Here is a 17,428-nt window from a genome sequence, read left to right on the forward strand (position 1 = left end):
GGCTGAAGTCTTGCTAAGTTATCATGGTCTGTGCTTGTTTTCAATTTTATCTAAAGAATTTATGAGATACGCTTTTATTTGTAGATTCCACAGAAGACCTGCTTTGTAATGATCCTTTGACTAGTGATAGAGTTATCTTGCACTTGTGACAAATTGAACCTGTACATTCATTGAAATCCCGTGAATACAATAGTTCTAGCAAGCTCAATGGTAGCCTCGTCCTTGCGGACATGTATCTTCATCAAATTCTCTTTCAACTCGTGGGCTTCTTTAAGATCGATCTGTGATCCAGAGCCATCGATCCAACCTGGTTGTTGTGGGGGAACATTTCGTGTCGAGCAGATGCGGTACGTGGGATCGACAAGACTGAGAGTAAGGAAATGACAGTGTCCCGGCTTGGTCTTGTCCTGAAGCTCTAACGGACCCATTCGGTACTGAAAGGCATTGGGAAAGGAAATTAAGCGACCTGGAGGCATTCTCACTTTCCCTAGCTCCCGCCAGGCGGGCGCATGCTGAATTGCCTTGAATCCAAAAAGCCTTCTAATATACTTGACATCCCAGCACGCATACTTCTCTTCTGGATCTGGCTCAAATATTAAGGCATCCTCAGGGTCACTATACTCCACGTCCTCAAAATCACTTTCATCGTCATCAGGGTCGTCACCCGCGCCGATCTTGTCATAAACATATCGTTGACAGTCAAGTGAGAGTCGCTGCCGGAATGAAATTTGCGGCTCTGTAACATTATTAAAATTGAACGCGAAAATGGCATTAGCAACTATATGCTCGCTTGCATTTCCTTTAGTATGCCAGTCCTCGCCAGAAAAGGATGGCATATCTGGCTCTAGCTCAATACTGTGCACCTGGATCACAACCTGAAGGCCATTTTCTCGAAACTCCTCCTGCAGAGCAACCGTGTAGAATCGATGGTCATCATCCTTTTGGCCTTTTGGCTCAAAGGCCCAGCGGTGAGGTTTCAGCCAAGGGTGAGACAGAAGGAACTGTCCCGTTTCAAATGTCCGGCCCCAATGTTCCTGATCAGCAGGGCCTATTATGGCCTCACTAGTCCTTCCTGACTTCCAGTCCTCATAAGAATAGGCAGTTCCTGGGTCCGAGTGCTCAAAAAAAAACATACGGGCATACTTAGTCAATGCAGTGCGCTGCAGTCCCCATCGTGTTTTCCAGTCTTCTGGAATCTTTTGCGTATGAACCAGACACCAGTGTACCTTATCCTCAGATTCAGGTTGCTGAAGATATTCCTCTACTTGGGCGCACATCTCGTCGTATTGCTCAGCAGATAGCTGGTCTTCCTTGGACTGCTCTGGGAGCTTCTTCGCCCATTCCGGAAATTTCACTTTCCAGTCCACCCCGTATGTTCGAATTCGGATCGGCTCACGAGGCTGGGGTTCGCAAGAGGTTCTGCGTCCAGGCCGTTCAGTCCATTTTGCACAAATCAGTATCTCATTCCACTGCTTGATACTGCTGACAAGAACTGCCTCGATCGCTGAGTACATGTTCCGGTTTGTGGGGTGGAGATTGTTGATGTAAGAAGTAATTTGAACATCAGTGGACTCAGGCGGCCCATTGAATTCCACTTCGCAAGGCAGCCACTGAAATCTGGTTGACCAGATGCAGTCCAATCTCAGGTGTTCCCAAGCCCCTTCTTGAGCAAACGGCGGTCGCGCTGGTGCGATTTGGCCGTCATGAAGGCGTGACGACCAGAAACCTTGGTCCATTCCACAAGGTTGTCCTGCGGTCAACACCTTTGTTCTCCCATAGACAAGAGGAAACAGAGACGGGTCAACGAGATTTAAGACCGGTGACTTCCGAGCGTTGTGGTGTTGTATCCTCTCTGCCACGTCCTTAGTTAAGAGATCCACGGCGTCTCGTAGCTGTGCCTGTGTTGTCGGCGAGATCGCCGCATCAGATTTACAGACACCACTACCGGTGTTGAATACCAGCATGTGCCCTCGCTTTTCAAACTCTCTTGCCTTGTCTTGCAACTCTTTCAAGCACCAGCTCCACGTCGGGTCGTTGATCAGCGACGAGGATGACAGCGCATCTTCTCGCCAGCGAGCAATTTCTTCCTGCTGAAAAATCCGCACATGTCAGTTTGGTGTTTCGGTAATTGTATTGATCAAATCCAGCATGGCTAGCTCTTTTGCAGTAAGGATCGTACCTCGCCAAACATTGATCCCCGCTGCAAATTGATCCCGTGGAAGCTCCACATCGATGGGAATATCGTGGAAGCCGGGAACTTTCAACGGGCAGGTTCTGTTATCAAGTACCCTTCCAGACATGGTTGCCTAATTAAAAAGAATGCCTAAAAGAAAAGAAAAAAGAAAAGAAAAGAAAAAGAAAAGAAAAGAAAAAGAAAAGAAAGAAAAGAAAAAGAAAAGAAAAGAACAAGCTGACCGGATAAAGAAGGTGGTCAAGATCTCTTGGGTTTGGTTTCCCCGTCGTGGCGATGGAGTTGACAACGAGCAGATATGGCGGAAGGGAAGGGCGGGTCAAATATATATATACCTAACCTCACCTTAGTGGCCACTAGTAGTTACCAAAGAACCCATATCTAATGTGCGGCTGGTTGATATAAGAGTTCAAGAGACCCCGCCCGGATGGATCAACGTCCCTTCATTATGCTGTCGATGGACGAGCAATCTTGATATATGACGGTACTAATCCGAGACAATAGAATAGTTAAGAGTACCCTTTATAGTATATCTTAGTTATTATTGATTATTTCAGTCACAGCTAGAGGGCGATTGTAATGGTGCATTTATAGATAGTGTCCCCCAGCATATGCCGTTCGTGAATGATCTCAGCTATGTGGATCTCATATGATTAGATCTTTACTCTGCAATGGTTGAAATCAATGATTATCCATGGCAATCAGATCCATTGTTATAGTCCGTGATCAACCATACCATGGCTCTCACCAACACCCCGCAGAAGCTAAGCATGGGACCACCTTCGACAACATTAGTTTTGCGCGAGATATCTCCAATGCATATGTATCCCGCAGTTTTAAGCTCTCCCGACCACTCCAAGGTCAGAAGCAGCTGGACATTTCTGTAACATGGGAATTGGGAACCTATTTTTCAAATAACGATCAGCTATCTTTCAACAGTTCATCGTGTGATCATTTCTGACAAAGCTACTTTGCTCTTAATGGGAGCACAGATTGTCACAATACACCTGACTTTACTTGCCATCGGCTATGATCAATCCCGGCCTCTAAACGAAGTTAGTTCTTTAGAAGGGAGAAGCGTACAATTTGTTTAAGCAGTGTCATGTTTTAGTCAGGTAATGCAATCAACTCGTTAACTATAGTTAACTAAATAGCTAGTTAGTCAGTAACTAACTAGTTAAAGTCCGAATGGTTAGTCAGCCGTCGGGCTTTAACGTAATTCCCAGGTGAGCCGCCCACCCGGGTGAGCCGCCCACCCCTCATCCAATATTTCGACGCGTTCGAATATTGAACCTATCTAAATCAACCATGCCACCAAAATCGCGTCAAACCTCTGGGAATTTGGTGGAACAAGAGGGAAGGATTCAATTAGCAATATCTGCTTTGAAAAAGGGGCAAATTCTAAGTATTTGTCGCGCTGCAAAGACATTTGATGTTCCTAAATCTACCCTCCGTGGCCGACTCAATGGATGCCAATATCGAATTGAAAAACGCGGTAATAATCACCGACTATCTCATACGCAGGAAGAATCATTGGTAGAATGGATACTATCTATGGATCTACGCGGAGTGCCCCCTAGGCCATCTCATGTGCAAGAAATGGCCAATATCCTTCTTCAGGCAGATAATCCCTCTGGATTCAAACCTGTTGGCAAGAACTGGGTGTCTACCTTTACCAATCGACGTGATGAGATCAAAACTCGATATGCTCGACGATATAACTATAGCCGGGCTCAATGCGAGGATCCAAAGATTATCAAGGGGTGGTTTGATTGCCTACAACAGATCCAAATGCAATATGGCATCTCCTATGAAGATATCTACAATTTTGATGAAACTGGCTTCGCAATGGGCTTGATTGCAACTACTAAGGTAGTTACAAGAGCTAATATGCCTGGGAAGCCTTATCTCATTCAGCCAGGCAATCGGGAATGGGTTACAACAATTAAATGTGTTAATACAACTGGCTGGGTGCTGCCTTCATGTATAATCTTCAAAGGGAAGGTTCATATTGAGGGATGGTATCAAGACTATGCCTTACCATCTGATTGGCGGATTGAGGTTAGTCAGAATGGATGGACGACAGATGAGATAGGCCTTCGGTGGCTTCAAAAGGTCTTTATTCCTGCAACAACTGGTCGTACAGTTGGAAGATATCGTCTACTAGTATTAGATGGCCACGGGAGCCATCTAACACCTGGTTTTGATAAAGCCTGCAAGGATAATGATATTATCGCTATCTGCATGCCTGCTCATTCTTCTCATCTTCTACAACCACTAGATGTTGGTTGTTTTGGCCCTTTAAAGCGCGAATATGGACGCCTTGTTGAGCAAAAGACGCGCTCAGGATACAACCATATTGATAAGTTTGACTTCCTTGGAGCGTATCCAGCAGCTCATCTAGAGGTTTTTAAGCCTCTTAATATTCAAAATGGCTTTGCAGCAGCTGGAATCTATCCTTTTGATCCAAAGAGGGTGCTTGAGAAGCTAAATATCTGTGTATCTACCCCTACCCCCCTCCAAGCCGTGCATCAACCAGCTCATGGCTTGCTACGCCTCATACACTTCGGCAATTACAAAAGCAAGCGTCCTCAGTCAAGAAGCTCCTAAAACAACGATCTCAAAGCCCTTCAACGCCTTCAAAATTAGCTATACAGCAGCTTATCAAGGGTTGCGAAACGGCTATGCATAGTGCGGCCCTCCTAGCAAAGGAAAACCATGATCTACGTGCAGCCAATGAGAAAGAGAAGCAGAAAAGGAAGCGATCTAGACGCCAGATGACTCCTAATGAAGGACTTAATATACAGGAAGCTAGGGAGCTTATCCAGGCAAGGAATGAGCAAGGTAATGATATTAGGGGGTCATCTACGCCTTTACATTCAGAACCCCCTAAACGCGCGCCACCAAGGTGTTCTAATTGCTTCACTATAGGGCATACCAGAGTTAGATGCCCTACACGTAATACTAGCTAGATCTATTGAAAATTTATATTGTTTTGGTTGATTTGGATAGCTTCAACGTTCGAATGCGTCGAAATCGGATGGGGGTGGGCGGCTCACCCGGGTGGGCGGCTCACCTGGGAATTACGTTAACGTAATTGGTAAGCGAACCGCCACTGCAACCGAGCCGCCACCTAAGATTGGCCGGAGCCGAAATCGAAGCTATTTTCAACCCCTAAAACATAATCAAGATTATATTCCTAAATCTATATTAGATTTTTCTCTTAACGCGCTGATCACCTTTCCCTAGACTGTAAAAAATGACGAGTCGCTGATATTTATATTAGAACCGTGCATTCCATACGCTGGCCAAGGGGCTGTATTTGCTGTACCCCGGCCTCAGATTGAAGATCAAGGCAATAGCTCAGGCAAAGCCAGTCTATGTCGTAGTTATATCTTGGGAATTTAAATCTTACTTGCATACAGTCTCGATGTTGCCGTTACTATTCTGCACAAATCTATTAATTTACATCCTTCCTTCCCCCAGCTATTCACAGATATAGTTCAGGAATAAATACGATACTCCGGGAAGTGGAATTGTTCACTTGAACTAGTGAAGGACAAAGTGAACAATGATGGTACTTCCCATGTCGCGGATGAAACATCAGCTTTAATGTATGGATTTTGGTGTAAACATTTGGATGCTCAATCTCCTATTCTCATTCTATGCCTCGGCCAGAAGAAGTACATCGACCGCCAAAAGATCGAAGCCCAGGGAACCAACTAGCGAAGTCCAAGACCACTTACAAATACCCTTGAAATCGGCCCTTGAATTTGTGTTTGTGAGATTCGAATTGGCAAAAAGCAAGGCATCAGATCATCTCTCCCCGACAAAGCAACTAGTACACCAAAATCTCCTCATCTTTTCCTCCCCCGTCCCTCCATTTTTTAAGCACCTTCTTCATATCCGCCGCGATCTTCTGAGCATAGTCAGGCCCAGCGGCCCCGGCAGGCAAATCCGCTGGGTTCCCCCTCACCCAAGCAACAGGTTCTTTAGCAACACCCGCGAATTTCTTTTTAAGCTCTTCAACCTGCTGAGGCTCATAGCCGCGACCGAAGATTACCGCGCGAGGAGGCCGGCTGTAATCATGGGTTCCGATCTCATTAGGGCTCTGAGACTGAGGATCGCGACCTGCAAGCAGATGCGGGAGCTCAGCCTCTGCAGCCTCATATGACAGGATGAAGTGGATGACTGAGGAGCATTAGCACCACACTTTGTTTATTTCAGGAATATATATCAAGAACCTTCATATTCAGGCAGCAGGTGCTGGGAGATTGATTTGCCCATCGCGGGTATTCTGCCGCAGGCAACTACCGGCATCGGCTGAGTGAATGAAGACATGTTGCGAGAGCTGTACGCTGTACACTGTACGCTGCGGAATGAAGGTATTTCAGAGCATTGGAGATGGAGAATTATGGAGTAAGCTGAGGTCGATGATTCGATTTATATTCCTCGTTGCGGCGCGCTCGGTCTTCTTGATGAGTTGATGACGTTCGGGCGGAGCCGTAGTACCGGAGCCCGACTCCAAATTTCAAACTTTGGGCGCAGTTCGGGCCAATCGTGGCGACCCACCGATTTTTCGATTATTCAACAGTCCCGACGCCCCGACCCCGATGAGTAAAGCAACGCCGTCACGTCTTTTTCGCGTTCTCAGATTATCCATTACATCACCGCATGTCTTCAAGATCAAAGATAGGCCTCAAAAGCAATACACGATGGTCAAAGCAATGACTGACGCGCCCGCTCCTCGCAAGAGAGGCCGGCCACGAAATGTGACGGACGATCAGCAAGCTCCCGAGGTGGGCACGTCCCGAGCAACTACAGAGCAAGTTGGAACTGACTCAAGGAATCCAGAGACGTCGAAAGCAGCTTCGCGTCGCGCAGCAGGCATATCGCAAGAGAAAAGAGACCACGATCGTCAATCTGCAATCTCGCATACAGGAACTCGAGTCGGGCATCGAAGAGCTCAGCGTGTCGTTCCTTTCCTTCAGTAATCTTCTGTTCGAGGCTGGGATTCTCCAAAATCAGCCTCGTGTCACAGCTGCTCTGCAAAAAATTACACAGCAATACGTGTCGCTTGCTAAAAGGGGCTCCGACGAGGCCGAACAAGCACCTGTAGCCCTGGCGGACGTATTGCCATCGACGTCTCCCACGCTCAGCGATACACAAGATATAATCTCAACTTACAATCCGCTCGTAACGCAACTTGATTCATTGCCAAGAATCGGCGATGCTTTCCAGTCCTCGTCGGACCTCGCGGCTCCATGGCCAGGACTATCACAACTACCCCCACGCCACCCTTCCAAGAACAAGCAATTCTACCGTTCGGAATAGCCTTGTCGTCTCCGAATATCCCCTTCTCATCCATCCCTAGTCCCGCCTTGAATTCCCCGACCATAGTATCGCCCGACAATCTCTTAAAGCAAGGGTGCTGGACACTCTCACACCTTCTGGTCCGACAATGCTGCGTGACTGGATACTATCTATTAACAAGCTTATCTGGAGACGATCCAAGGGTTAAAGCAATCTTCGGCAAACGCTTGGCCATCGATGAGCGCAACTGCTTGATCTCCGGATTCGTCGCTGTCATGCACGACGAAATAGGAGACACGATCGAGTTGAGGACAAAAGTTCTCAATTCAAGGAGGAACAGCTACTCGCCTGAACGACTCGCCCTTTCCTCTCGAACGTGGCAAATTGTCAATGAATCGGGTGCTGATGAGTGGATGGATGCGAGTGGTGTGCAAAGGCTGCTACAGCAGCGAGGGATTTGTATTCAGGACCCGAGCTCGCCCCTCTCTGGTCGCTGGTTCAATTCAGCTCCGCAGCTCAACGCAGCGAGCTTCATTAAATGTGAGTAATGCCGAGATCCATGGTTCTTTGTGTCTTCTTGTCCGTGCATTTACTGACCTTGTCGTAGATCTTTCCCTTTGCTCTATCTGTCTCGGTCGCGGACCCGCGTTCCGAAAGCGCGATGTTGAGAATGCCATTCGCCTTGCAACTCTTTGATGATCCTTGGGCGTTTAACCCTGTGTACGAAATACCATGAATTATGTATAATAACAATAATTGTCTACAATAGATATAATCTCCGCTTTCTTTGCATGATGCGACGATTAGAAGTAGGATCCCGCTGTGGAGTTGAGGAAATCCTTCCAGTGCATATATTCCCTATGTCCGCGAAATTTCTTTAAAAAAGCGCCCTTTGCATCCCGGCCCTTCATTTCGACTGTCACTTTAGCGCCTAGGGCTTGGCCTTTAAAATCCAGGGCCGGACTCCAAAATCACCTATATTTTCCATTTACATTTTCTCCATTTTTGGGTCACGCAAATGCGCAGGCACATTTTCTACTCACGTCGACGCCAAATAGAGACTCTGTCATGGATCACCCCATTCTTATCCTTGCCCACAGTGTGCGTGCGCTCTGGCTGCCAGTACGCCACTCTCTCCAGGCCCGACTTGCTCGGCTCTCGCAACGGGTCCGCATCGACAAGACCCTTATCGTTGTAGGAGATCTTCTCACCGGGGTGGCTCAGATGCTCCATGTAGGCCTCGGAGGGTGAGGCAAATGGAGGGCCGGGGCCAAAGGGTCCTTATGACGAGGAGATTCCAGACAGATCAGATTGCCTGCAGGTGGGGGAGCAAGGAGCTCGGTGTGTCGGAGAGCCCATTTAGGACGGAGCTCTGGGTTCAGAGCACAGAAAAACTAGATGGTTGTTAGAAGGAAACTCCAGAAAGACCAGAAGGATCCAGGTTGGGTCGGAAATGGCACCACAAAATTCTAAAGACGGAGTGAAGCATCTTGCAAGTCCCCTGTAGGACGCAGAATACAAGTGGAGAGAAAATAATAGCAATGACGGAATGGAGCCCGACAGCGGCATTGAGTATACATACCGTGTAATCATAAATGACATCAAATCCATTTCGAGGTACTCCAATCTCCTTCAACCAGGTATCATCAAAGAAATCCCCCTGGACGAAAGTGACCTTCCCTTTCCCAACTTTCTCATCTCGCACGCGGTACCGGCTATGGTTCTCCTTCTCCTCCTTCTTGCACGCTTCGACAGCCGCGGCGCTGCACTCCAGGCCATAGGCATCATACCCAAAGCTCGCGAATAAGAGCACGTCGACTCCACGTCCACAGCCCGGCACCAGGGCCTTCCTCCTCTCACCGTCCTGCGTGATGGGCCCGCCAATGGTGCCAGCTCGCTGGACCAGGGTGTCTTCTAGCGCGGGGTTGGGAAAGCCACGATCCCAGGGCAGATTATCACCTTTGTCCCAGAGGGAGGCCCAGCCCTCAACATACTTGTCGCCCTGATATTTGGCAAAATGCGCCTTGGGATCAATGTTGGTAGGAGTCGTCATGGCTATGGGGTGGTGATGGAGTCGGGGGAAGTTGGAGGTGCTCGCTCTGGTGTGACAGTGATAAACAGGGTAAAACTTTAGGAATAGTACAGAATGTGTCAGAAACTATTGACTGCACAGGGAAGTAAATGATACTGGGTGCACGGCGTCTGTTCTACTTATGCCTCTCTACACCCGTAATTGAGTGTCTTTGCGCTGTGATTAGAAATCATTGTCGATGGGATAACCTCAAGCTCCGACTGTGAATCAATAGTCAGGTGTTGGGTCGAAAGTTAATCAGTCTTTACCTGTTTATTCATCATACCGAGAGAGAGCGGTTGAGAAAAGTGGAGGTTTCTACTACAGTTGCATGGGATTGGCCCAGGCGGAAATCTTGGGCCCACTGTCGACCAAGAATTACGCTGCTCTCCCATTTCTAGTCACCATTCTCTCCCGACATTTTTTCCCTGAAGGCTTAACTGTCATTGGGGCTGACTACAGCAACCCACACTCGCTCAAATTTGCCATGCAAAGTCAGGACGTCATGAGTAGTGGAGACGCAGCCGCGGACCAAAAAGATAAGGTTTTGACTGATGACATCAACTTTAATGCTGCGCCACCCGAAAATATATCTAAACATTTCGACGCAAAGGTCCAATGTCTGACCCGAAGGGAGTAGTAGTTAGTGGCGGTGGCAGGTTAATAATCAAGCCGACAGGGTAGTTAATATCTTAACTTGGGATCAGACAAAGAAATTCTCATGGAAGAAAGATGAGTATGACCATTGAGGATAAGTGGGTTCAGTCGGTTTTCATTCATTGACGCACTGAATTGATTCTAGTCGTTCGATCATCGTAGCTCGCAATGAATGTGATTAATTAGTCGGTCTAACTGCAGATCTACAGGGTTAGAGTTTATAAGGTTAGACCCGCCCAAATAGGGCAAGGGGCTCTAGCAATCAAGCTCCGCTAGTCGTTGTATCTAGTCCGTAATGAGTTAGTGAGGTTGGTTAACTTAACTAGAGCTAGGAATGTATAGTAATCAATCCGAGCGGATATGCCTGATGATTCAACAAACACGGTTGAACTGAACTGTAAACCTTAATGCATGAGATGTTTACTAAACACCCTATCCGCCGAAAAGATGTCCCATGCTCTTCGTTCAGCACATTAATAAGGGATGAGACAGAAGGCTTCTTTGGGCTGCGGGCCTTGAGTCGGATTATTAATCAGAAGCTAAGTTATGGTCATATATCTCATTATTGTTCTTATATCTTGTGCGTGATGTTGCTACTCTCTGACCGGCAACCTCGGTCGTCTGATCTCCAGCATTTTTTTCCATCGAAGTTCTTCTGCTGTCAAAGTCTGGCAAATTAGCGAATCCGAAGAACTACAACATGGAGGTCAATTGCGACCCCGAGAAAGCGATGTACCCGGCGAGTTTGCTCGGAAAGCCCCCGGACGATCTCCCTCCCCAATGGCGGACCCTATCGTCAACTGCAGCGCGGAGCAGTCAAACGACGAATCCGGCCAAAAGACCGACCCCCGAGACATCTCACAATGGCCCATGACTCCAGATATACTACAAATACAACAACGTAACGAGACTAACGGTGGGAAATCGAAGAAGCTGGGTGTGACATGGCAGAATCTCACAGTAAAGGGCATCAGCAGTGATGCGCTTTACAACGAAAATGTTCTCTCTCAATTCAACCCATTCGGGAAGGGCAGTAAGAGCCCACCCCTGAAGACTATTATCGACAACTCTTTTGGATGTGTCAAACCCGGTGAGATGTTGCTTGTTCTTGGAAATCCAGGAGCCGGATGCACAACACTGCTTAGCGTTCTATCAAACCACAGAAATGGCTTCGCAGAAATTACTGGCGACGTCTCGTTCGGTTCCATGACCAGTCAAGAAGCCAAGCAATATCGTGGTCAGATCATCATGAACACAGAAGAGGAGATCTTCTTTCCAGCTCTTTCAGTTGGTGACACCATCGACTTCGCCACACGTTTGAAGGTGCCCTTCCACCTGCCACCGGACATCAAGACAGAGGAGGAGTACGCCCAAATATACAAAGATTTCCTCTTGAAGTCTCTCGGTATCACTCACACAAAGGATACCAAGGTCGGAGATGAGTTCATTCGTGGCGTTTCGGGTGGCGAGCGCAAGCGAGTGTCCATTCTCGAATGCCTTGCGACTAGAGGCAGCGTCTTCTCCTGGGATAACTCCACTCGTGGTCTCGACGCGAGCACTGCGCTAGATTGGACGAAAGCCATGCGCGCCATGACAGATATTCTTGGTCTCACTACAATTGCCAGTCTGTACCAAGCTGGTAATGGCATCTACGAGCAGTTCGACAAGATTCTGATTCTCGACAACGGCAAGCAGATCTTTTACGGACCTCGAGATGAAGCTGTGCCATACATGGAGGATCTTGGCTTCCTATGCGACCCTGCAGCCAACAAGTCAGACTTCCTCACGAGCGTATCGGTGCCTGCTGTACGCACAATTGCCCCAGGCTTTGAGGACCGATTTCCTCGATCAACAGAGGAGCTGCTCGCTGCTTATGACAACTCGCCTATCAAGCCAAGGATGATGGCCGAGCTCGACTACCCCAATAGCCCCGAAGCTCAGCAGAATACGGCGGACTTCAAGGAACAGGAGGCCCAAGACAAGCACAAGAACCTCCCAAAGAAAGCTGCGGAGTCCGCAGGATATTTCCATCAGGTGCAGACGGCTACCATACGCCAAGTTCAGATCCTCTGGGGCGACAAGCAAACTCTGTTCATCAAGCAAGCCACAACTCTCGTTCAGGCATTGATCGGTGGCTCACTGTTCTACAATGCTCCGGACAACACGGCGGGCTTGTTCATTAAGGGAGGCTCACTCTTCTTCTCTCTACTATATCCTACCTTCATCGCTCTCGCCGAGGTTACGGATTCGTTCGTCGGCCGACCCGTCTTAGCCAAACACCGAGACTTCGCTCTCCACCATCCATCTGCCTTTGTCTTCGCCCAGGTCATTACCGACATCCCGATCATGCTCTTCCAAATCTCGCACTTTGGAATTGTGCTGTACTTCATGACTGGATTCCAGTACACTGCCCAGGCTTTCTTCATCTTCTGGCTCATCAACTTGATCTCGGCCCTAGCTATGACACAGCTGTTCAGGTTCATCGGTGCCGCTTTCCCGAATTTCGACGCAGCAACTAAAGCTTCTGGATTCACCATCGTCGCTGCCTTCACATATGCAGGATACATGATTCCCAAACCCGACATGCACCCTTGGTTCGTTTGGTTCTTCTGGATCAACCCCATGGCCTACGCGTTCGAAGCATTGCTCGCGAACGAGTTCCACGACCAGGTGATTCCTTGTGTGGGCCCATTCCTAGTTCCAAATGGCGAAGGATACAGCCCCGAAACAGGAGGCGGACAAGCATGTACCGGCGTCCGTGGTGCGCCTCCTGGAGCAACCAGCGTTACTGGTGACCAATACCTGGCTTCCATGTCCTTCAGCCACAGCAACCTTTGGCGCAACTTTGGCATTCTCTGCGCCTGGTACGTTTTCTTCGTGGCAATGACCGTCTTCTTCACTTCCAGGTGGAAGCAGATGGGCGAAGGTGGTCGCGGCCTCCTCATCCCCCGTGAGAAGCAGAAGAAGGTATCTAAGGCCGTGGTTGCGGATGAGGAATCCCAGGCTGTCGAGAAGCCATCCGAAAACTCCGGCTCCGATTTCGAGAAGTCGGACGCAACCATCGACAGCCAGCTCGTCAACAATACATCGGTCTTTACCTGGAAGAATCTGACTTACACCGTCAAGACGCCGCATGGCGATCGTGTTCTTCTCGACAACGTTCAAGGATTTGTCAAGCCCGGTACGCTCGGTGCTCTTATGGGATCTTCAGGTGTAAGTGCACTAGCCATGCGATTGACAGATGGATATATGCTAACATTTTCACTCAGGCCGGAAAGACTACATTGCTCGACGTTCTAGCTCAACGCAAGACTGACGGTACCATTCATGGCTCCGTTCTAGTCGATGGTCGCCCGCTCCCTGTGTCCTTCCAACGATCTGCCGGCTACGTCGAACAGATGGATGTCCACGAGTCATTGTCCACGGTGCGCGAGGCTTTGGAATTCTCTGCTCTTCTTCGTCAGAATCGTGAAATCCCCCGCGAGGAGAAGCTCCGCTATGTGGACACGATCGTCAAGCTTCTACAGTTGGAAGATCTCGAGCACACTCTCATCGGTCGCCCGGGTGCCGGACTTTCTGTCGAACAGCGCAAGCGTAAGTCTGAATCCATGGAACGGAGTCGAGACAGACACTAACAACTTATCAGGTCTCACAATTGGTGTTGAGCTCGTAGCTAAGCCCAGTATTTTGATCTTCCTCGACGAACCTACTTCTGGTCTCGATGGCCAAGCTGCAAACAACACGGTCCGCTTCTTGCGCAAACTCGCGGAAGTCGGACAAGCTGTCCTCGTCACGATTCATCAGCCATCAGCCGACCTCTTTGCCCAATTCGACACCCTCCTCCTACTAGCGAAGGGTGGCAAGACCGTATACTTTGGTGATATCGGCCATCATGCAAGGACCGTCAAGAAATACTTCGCTGATCATGGCGCACCGTGCCCCCGTGAGGCCAACCCTGCTGAGCACATGATTGAAGTCGTATCAGGAAGTCTTTCTAAGGGCAAGGACTGGAACCAAGTCTGGCTCAACTCACCAGAGCACGAGAAGATCACTCAGGAGCTTGACACTCTTGTTGCCGATGCTGCCGCCAAACCGCCTGGAACTGTCGATGATGGCCATCAATTCGCAGCGCCCATGTGGGAGCAGGTAAAGCTTGTCACGCACCGCATGAACATCTCCTTGTTCCGCAACACCGAATACATCAACAACAAGCTCATCTTGCATATACTCCTGTCTCTTTACAACGGCTTTTCGTTCTGGTCGATTGGTAACAGCGTCAGCGATCTCCAGCAACGCCTCTTCACGGTCTTCAGTTTCCTGTTTGTCGCCCCCGGTCTCATCTCCCAGCTTCAGCCTATCTTCATCGATCGTCGCAACGTATATGAGACGCGCGAGAAGAAGAGTAAGACCTACCACTGGGTGCCATTCGTCACTGGCTTAATCGTTTCTGAGCTGCCCTACCTGGTCGTCTGTGGTGTGTTGTACTTTGTGTGTTGGTACTGGACTGCTGGATTGCCAAATGATACCAAGTGGGCAGGCAGCACATTCTTCGTCGCAGTAAATTCTCTCTTCTTTGGTTGACTCCTCGCTCCAAACTAACAAACCGTCTAGATGTTTTACGAGATGTTGTACACCGGTATTGGACAATCGATCGCCGCGTACGCTCCCAACGCAACCTTTGCATCTCTCGTCAACCCGCTGGTCATCACCACCCTCGTATCATTCTGCGGTGTCTTCGCTCCTTACTCCCAGATCACGGCGTTCTGGAGATACTGGTAAGCCTCGTACGACTATCAACACCACGAGATCAATGCTAACATCACATTTTAGGCTCTACTACCTCGATCCCTTCAACTACCTCTTCGGCGCCTTCCTCACCTTCACCACCTTCTCCGTCGATATCACTTGCGAACGGGGCGAGCTTGCGGTCTTCAATCCTCCTGCGAACGAGACATGTGGCGACTATCTCTCCACCTATCAGCAAGGCATGGGACGTGGCACGAACCTTTTGAACCCAGGCGCTACGGAGAACTGCGAGGTGTGCCGATACACTACTGGACAAGACTACTTGAAGACACTCAACTTGAACGAAGAGTACTACGGCTGGAGGAATGCCGGGCTGGTTGTATTGTGGGCTGGCGTGTTCTACGCCCTGGTGTTCTTGATGATGAAGTTGCGAACCAAGTCGACGAAGAGGGCATCTGCGTAGACGAATGGTATTTGTTGAAGAGTGAAAGATTGCCAAGATACCCTACTCGCGGATGCTCGAGGGCATTGAACTAAAGGCGGTAATGGGTCAAGGAAATGATCATCGGATGTTGTTTGTTAATAATTTTGTATTGGATTATATTACCGCTTGCCTGATTGGAAGACATACGAACTAACGTAGCACTGCCGCTCCTGGCCGAAATTATGGATCTAGCGCCGAGTTTCTCTACAGCCGCGCCAGATTTGGCGCCCGTTGCCGAGTGGGACTCGTCATTGTCCTCGAGTTGAACTTCAAATTAGCAGAAACCATTATTGCAGATCCCTTCCACTACAGAACAAAAGGAAACACAAATAGTCGAAATAAAATACATTCTTGTCCTAGGATGTGGAATCTTTTCTAGTATATGGACCATCGCAGTGACGCAGGGCGGCAGGGAGAAGAAGATAAGGATGCAAGCTGATAGGCTACCTTTACTGCCATACGTGCTATATACTCTTTCTTGAAGAAGAACATACTATGTTTTGTGTAAAACGGTTTTGATTTATAGCAGCCATTGTCCTCAAATTCCTTGCTTAGCATTTCAATTATGGTACTCTCTTGCTCACCTAATAATGACAGATACTTAGATAATAAAATCCTGTTTTGATCATGACAGTTCTTCGTAAATAGTGCTCGCCAAGTCTGGTAGAGCACCTTGACTAGCCATCCAACTGGGTAACTAATGCATTACACTTGCGTCACTTTCAGCGACTACATTTATAGCAATAAGAATAGAGTTACTTTTTGGTCAAGGCAGTCAAGTCTCCACTAGCCACATGAGAAACATCCATTCTATTGCTCTTGGCAGATCTATCAATTCCCTAGCCGAAGAAGATAATGACTCACTGTACCACTAATTCTCGGCGCTTTCCCGACCGTCAGGACCAGCTATAATAAGGAAGCCCCTTTCGACTAGGTAGGTGACTTAAGAGGCTTCGTCACATTCTTCATCCAAAGCTGCTCTCTTTGGAGATGGCTCATTGCAAGCCTCAAGCTCACAACCCACTTCCTCTTCGGAGATACACAGTTTCGACGAGGTTCTTCAATAGAATGGGCGTCAAAAAAATGCCGTTGTAGGAGCAAGGTACTATTATGAAACCTATTCTTGCAGCAGGGATGAGGGCATTGAATAGCCTCCTCCTTTCCTCTGCCAGCCAAATGTTTATTGTCAATGTGGTCTATCAGTGTAGATTTCTCCTGCCATTATTAGAATCATTCCGCGGGCGTTTTAGTATGGCCACCCAAGCAGAAAGGACAGAACCTAGGAGTAACCAGTGTGAAGCAGAACCTTAATAGTCTACACTAAGGTTATAGACTGTCCAAGTGGAATCGGCAGTGCTCAGTCCAAGCATCCTCTGTATCAAACCATTTAGCATATAAGTAGCACTATTCAAGAAAAGATTACTTTGCTTGTCGATGCGCTCTCTTGCCATTTGTATAGAGCTACTGGTATAGTGCGGCATTTAGGGATTTCCTTCTGCACTGTAGAATGTGTTTTAAATAGCTTGCTAAATCAATACTGCGAAAATTAGCTACTGAAATAGATGTAGGATATCTAAACAAACCTAGACATTTCTCTAGAGCATACTGGACATCTCCTGTTGATTAGCGATTCACCAGGATAATATGCCAATCTTATATTTAAGACGCAGATATCCACCATATCCTATAAACACTGTCTTCGGATCTTACTATTAATCAAGGATTCAAGGCTTGGTGAAGAGGTTATCATGTAAACAATCTCTCTCTGGCATATACTTGCAGCAGATTATAAAGAGACATATTAGATCATGCTCCCTAAACTCATTCCCTGCAATAGATTCATCTTAAGAAGATCTCTACTAGTTATTAATAAACTCAACATTCTTAGCACGGCCCTTCTTAGCTGCTTTTATGTAGAGCTTTTCCCACTTAAGTGCTAATTCTTTATGCCCACTAGGCTTTCCTC

General features: G+C 48.0%; 5 protein-coding genes across 5 annotated transcripts; 2 read left to right on the forward strand and 3 right to left on the reverse strand.

Annotated features, from left to right (window-relative positions):
* Positions 1–111: 111 nt before the first annotated feature.
* P174DRAFT_513844 (DUF4246 domain-containing protein) lies at positions 112–2,316 on the reverse strand. The gene is made up of 2 exons (XM_024832019.1): positions 2,180–2,316; positions 112–2,083 (listed from the first exon to the last, which is right to left on the reverse strand). Exons 1-2 carry the CDS (start codon positions 2,298–2,300, stop codon positions 168–170), a joined length of 2,037 nt encoding a protein of 678 aa, XP_024682070.1. The 5' UTR covers positions 2,301–2,316; the 3' UTR covers positions 112–167.
* A 3,299-nt stretch (positions 2,317–5,615) lies between these two features.
* P174DRAFT_443347 (uncharacterized protein) lies at positions 5,616–6,550 on the reverse strand. The gene is made up of 2 exons (XM_024827806.1): positions 6,436–6,550; positions 5,616–6,382 (listed from the first exon to the last, which is right to left on the reverse strand). The coding sequence occupies exons 1-2, from the start codon at positions 6,476–6,478 to the stop codon at positions 6,030–6,032; spliced, it is 396 nt and encodes a 131-aa protein (XP_024682071.1). The 5' UTR covers positions 6,479–6,550; the 3' UTR covers positions 5,616–6,029.
* On the forward strand, positions 6,531–8,290 carry P174DRAFT_513846 (bZIP transcription factor; the record flags this gene model as incomplete). Its single annotated transcript, XM_024832020.1, has 4 exons — positions 6,531–6,610; positions 6,979–7,437; positions 7,464–8,044; positions 8,112–8,290. 4 exons carry the CDS (start codon positions 6,531–6,533, stop codon positions 8,198–8,200), a joined length of 1,209 nt encoding a protein of 402 aa, XP_024682072.1. The 3' UTR covers positions 8,201–8,290.
* A 131-nt stretch (positions 8,291–8,421) lies between these two features.
* On the reverse strand, positions 8,422–9,695 carry P174DRAFT_490635 (S-adenosyl-L-methionine-dependent methyltransferase). Its single transcript, XM_024830810.1, has 2 exons — positions 9,087–9,695; positions 8,422–8,898 (listed from the first exon to the last, which is right to left on the reverse strand). The coding sequence occupies exons 1-2, from the start codon at positions 9,555–9,557 to the stop codon at positions 8,725–8,727; spliced, it is 645 nt and encodes a 214-aa protein (XP_024682073.1). The 5' UTR covers positions 9,558–9,695; the 3' UTR covers positions 8,422–8,724.
* An 897-nt stretch (positions 9,696–10,592) lies between these two features.
* P174DRAFT_513848 (uncharacterized protein) lies at positions 10,593–15,585 on the forward strand (the record flags this gene model as incomplete). Its single annotated transcript, XM_024832021.1, has 6 exons — positions 10,593–10,616; positions 11,073–13,445; positions 13,502–13,826; positions 13,879–14,789; positions 14,844–15,007; positions 15,063–15,585. 6 exons carry the CDS (start codon positions 10,593–10,595, stop codon positions 15,439–15,441), a joined length of 4,176 nt encoding a protein of 1,391 aa, XP_024682074.1. The 3' UTR covers positions 15,442–15,585.
* Between the last annotated feature and the right edge of the window lie 1,843 nt (positions 15,586–17,428).

The sequence above is a fragment of the Aspergillus novofumigatus genome, assembly GCF_002847465.1.
Source record: "Aspergillus novofumigatus IBT 16806 chromosome Unknown P174scaffold_5, whole genome shotgun sequence".
NCBI lineage: Eukaryota > Fungi > Ascomycota > Eurotiomycetes > Eurotiales > Aspergillaceae > Aspergillus > Aspergillus novofumigatus.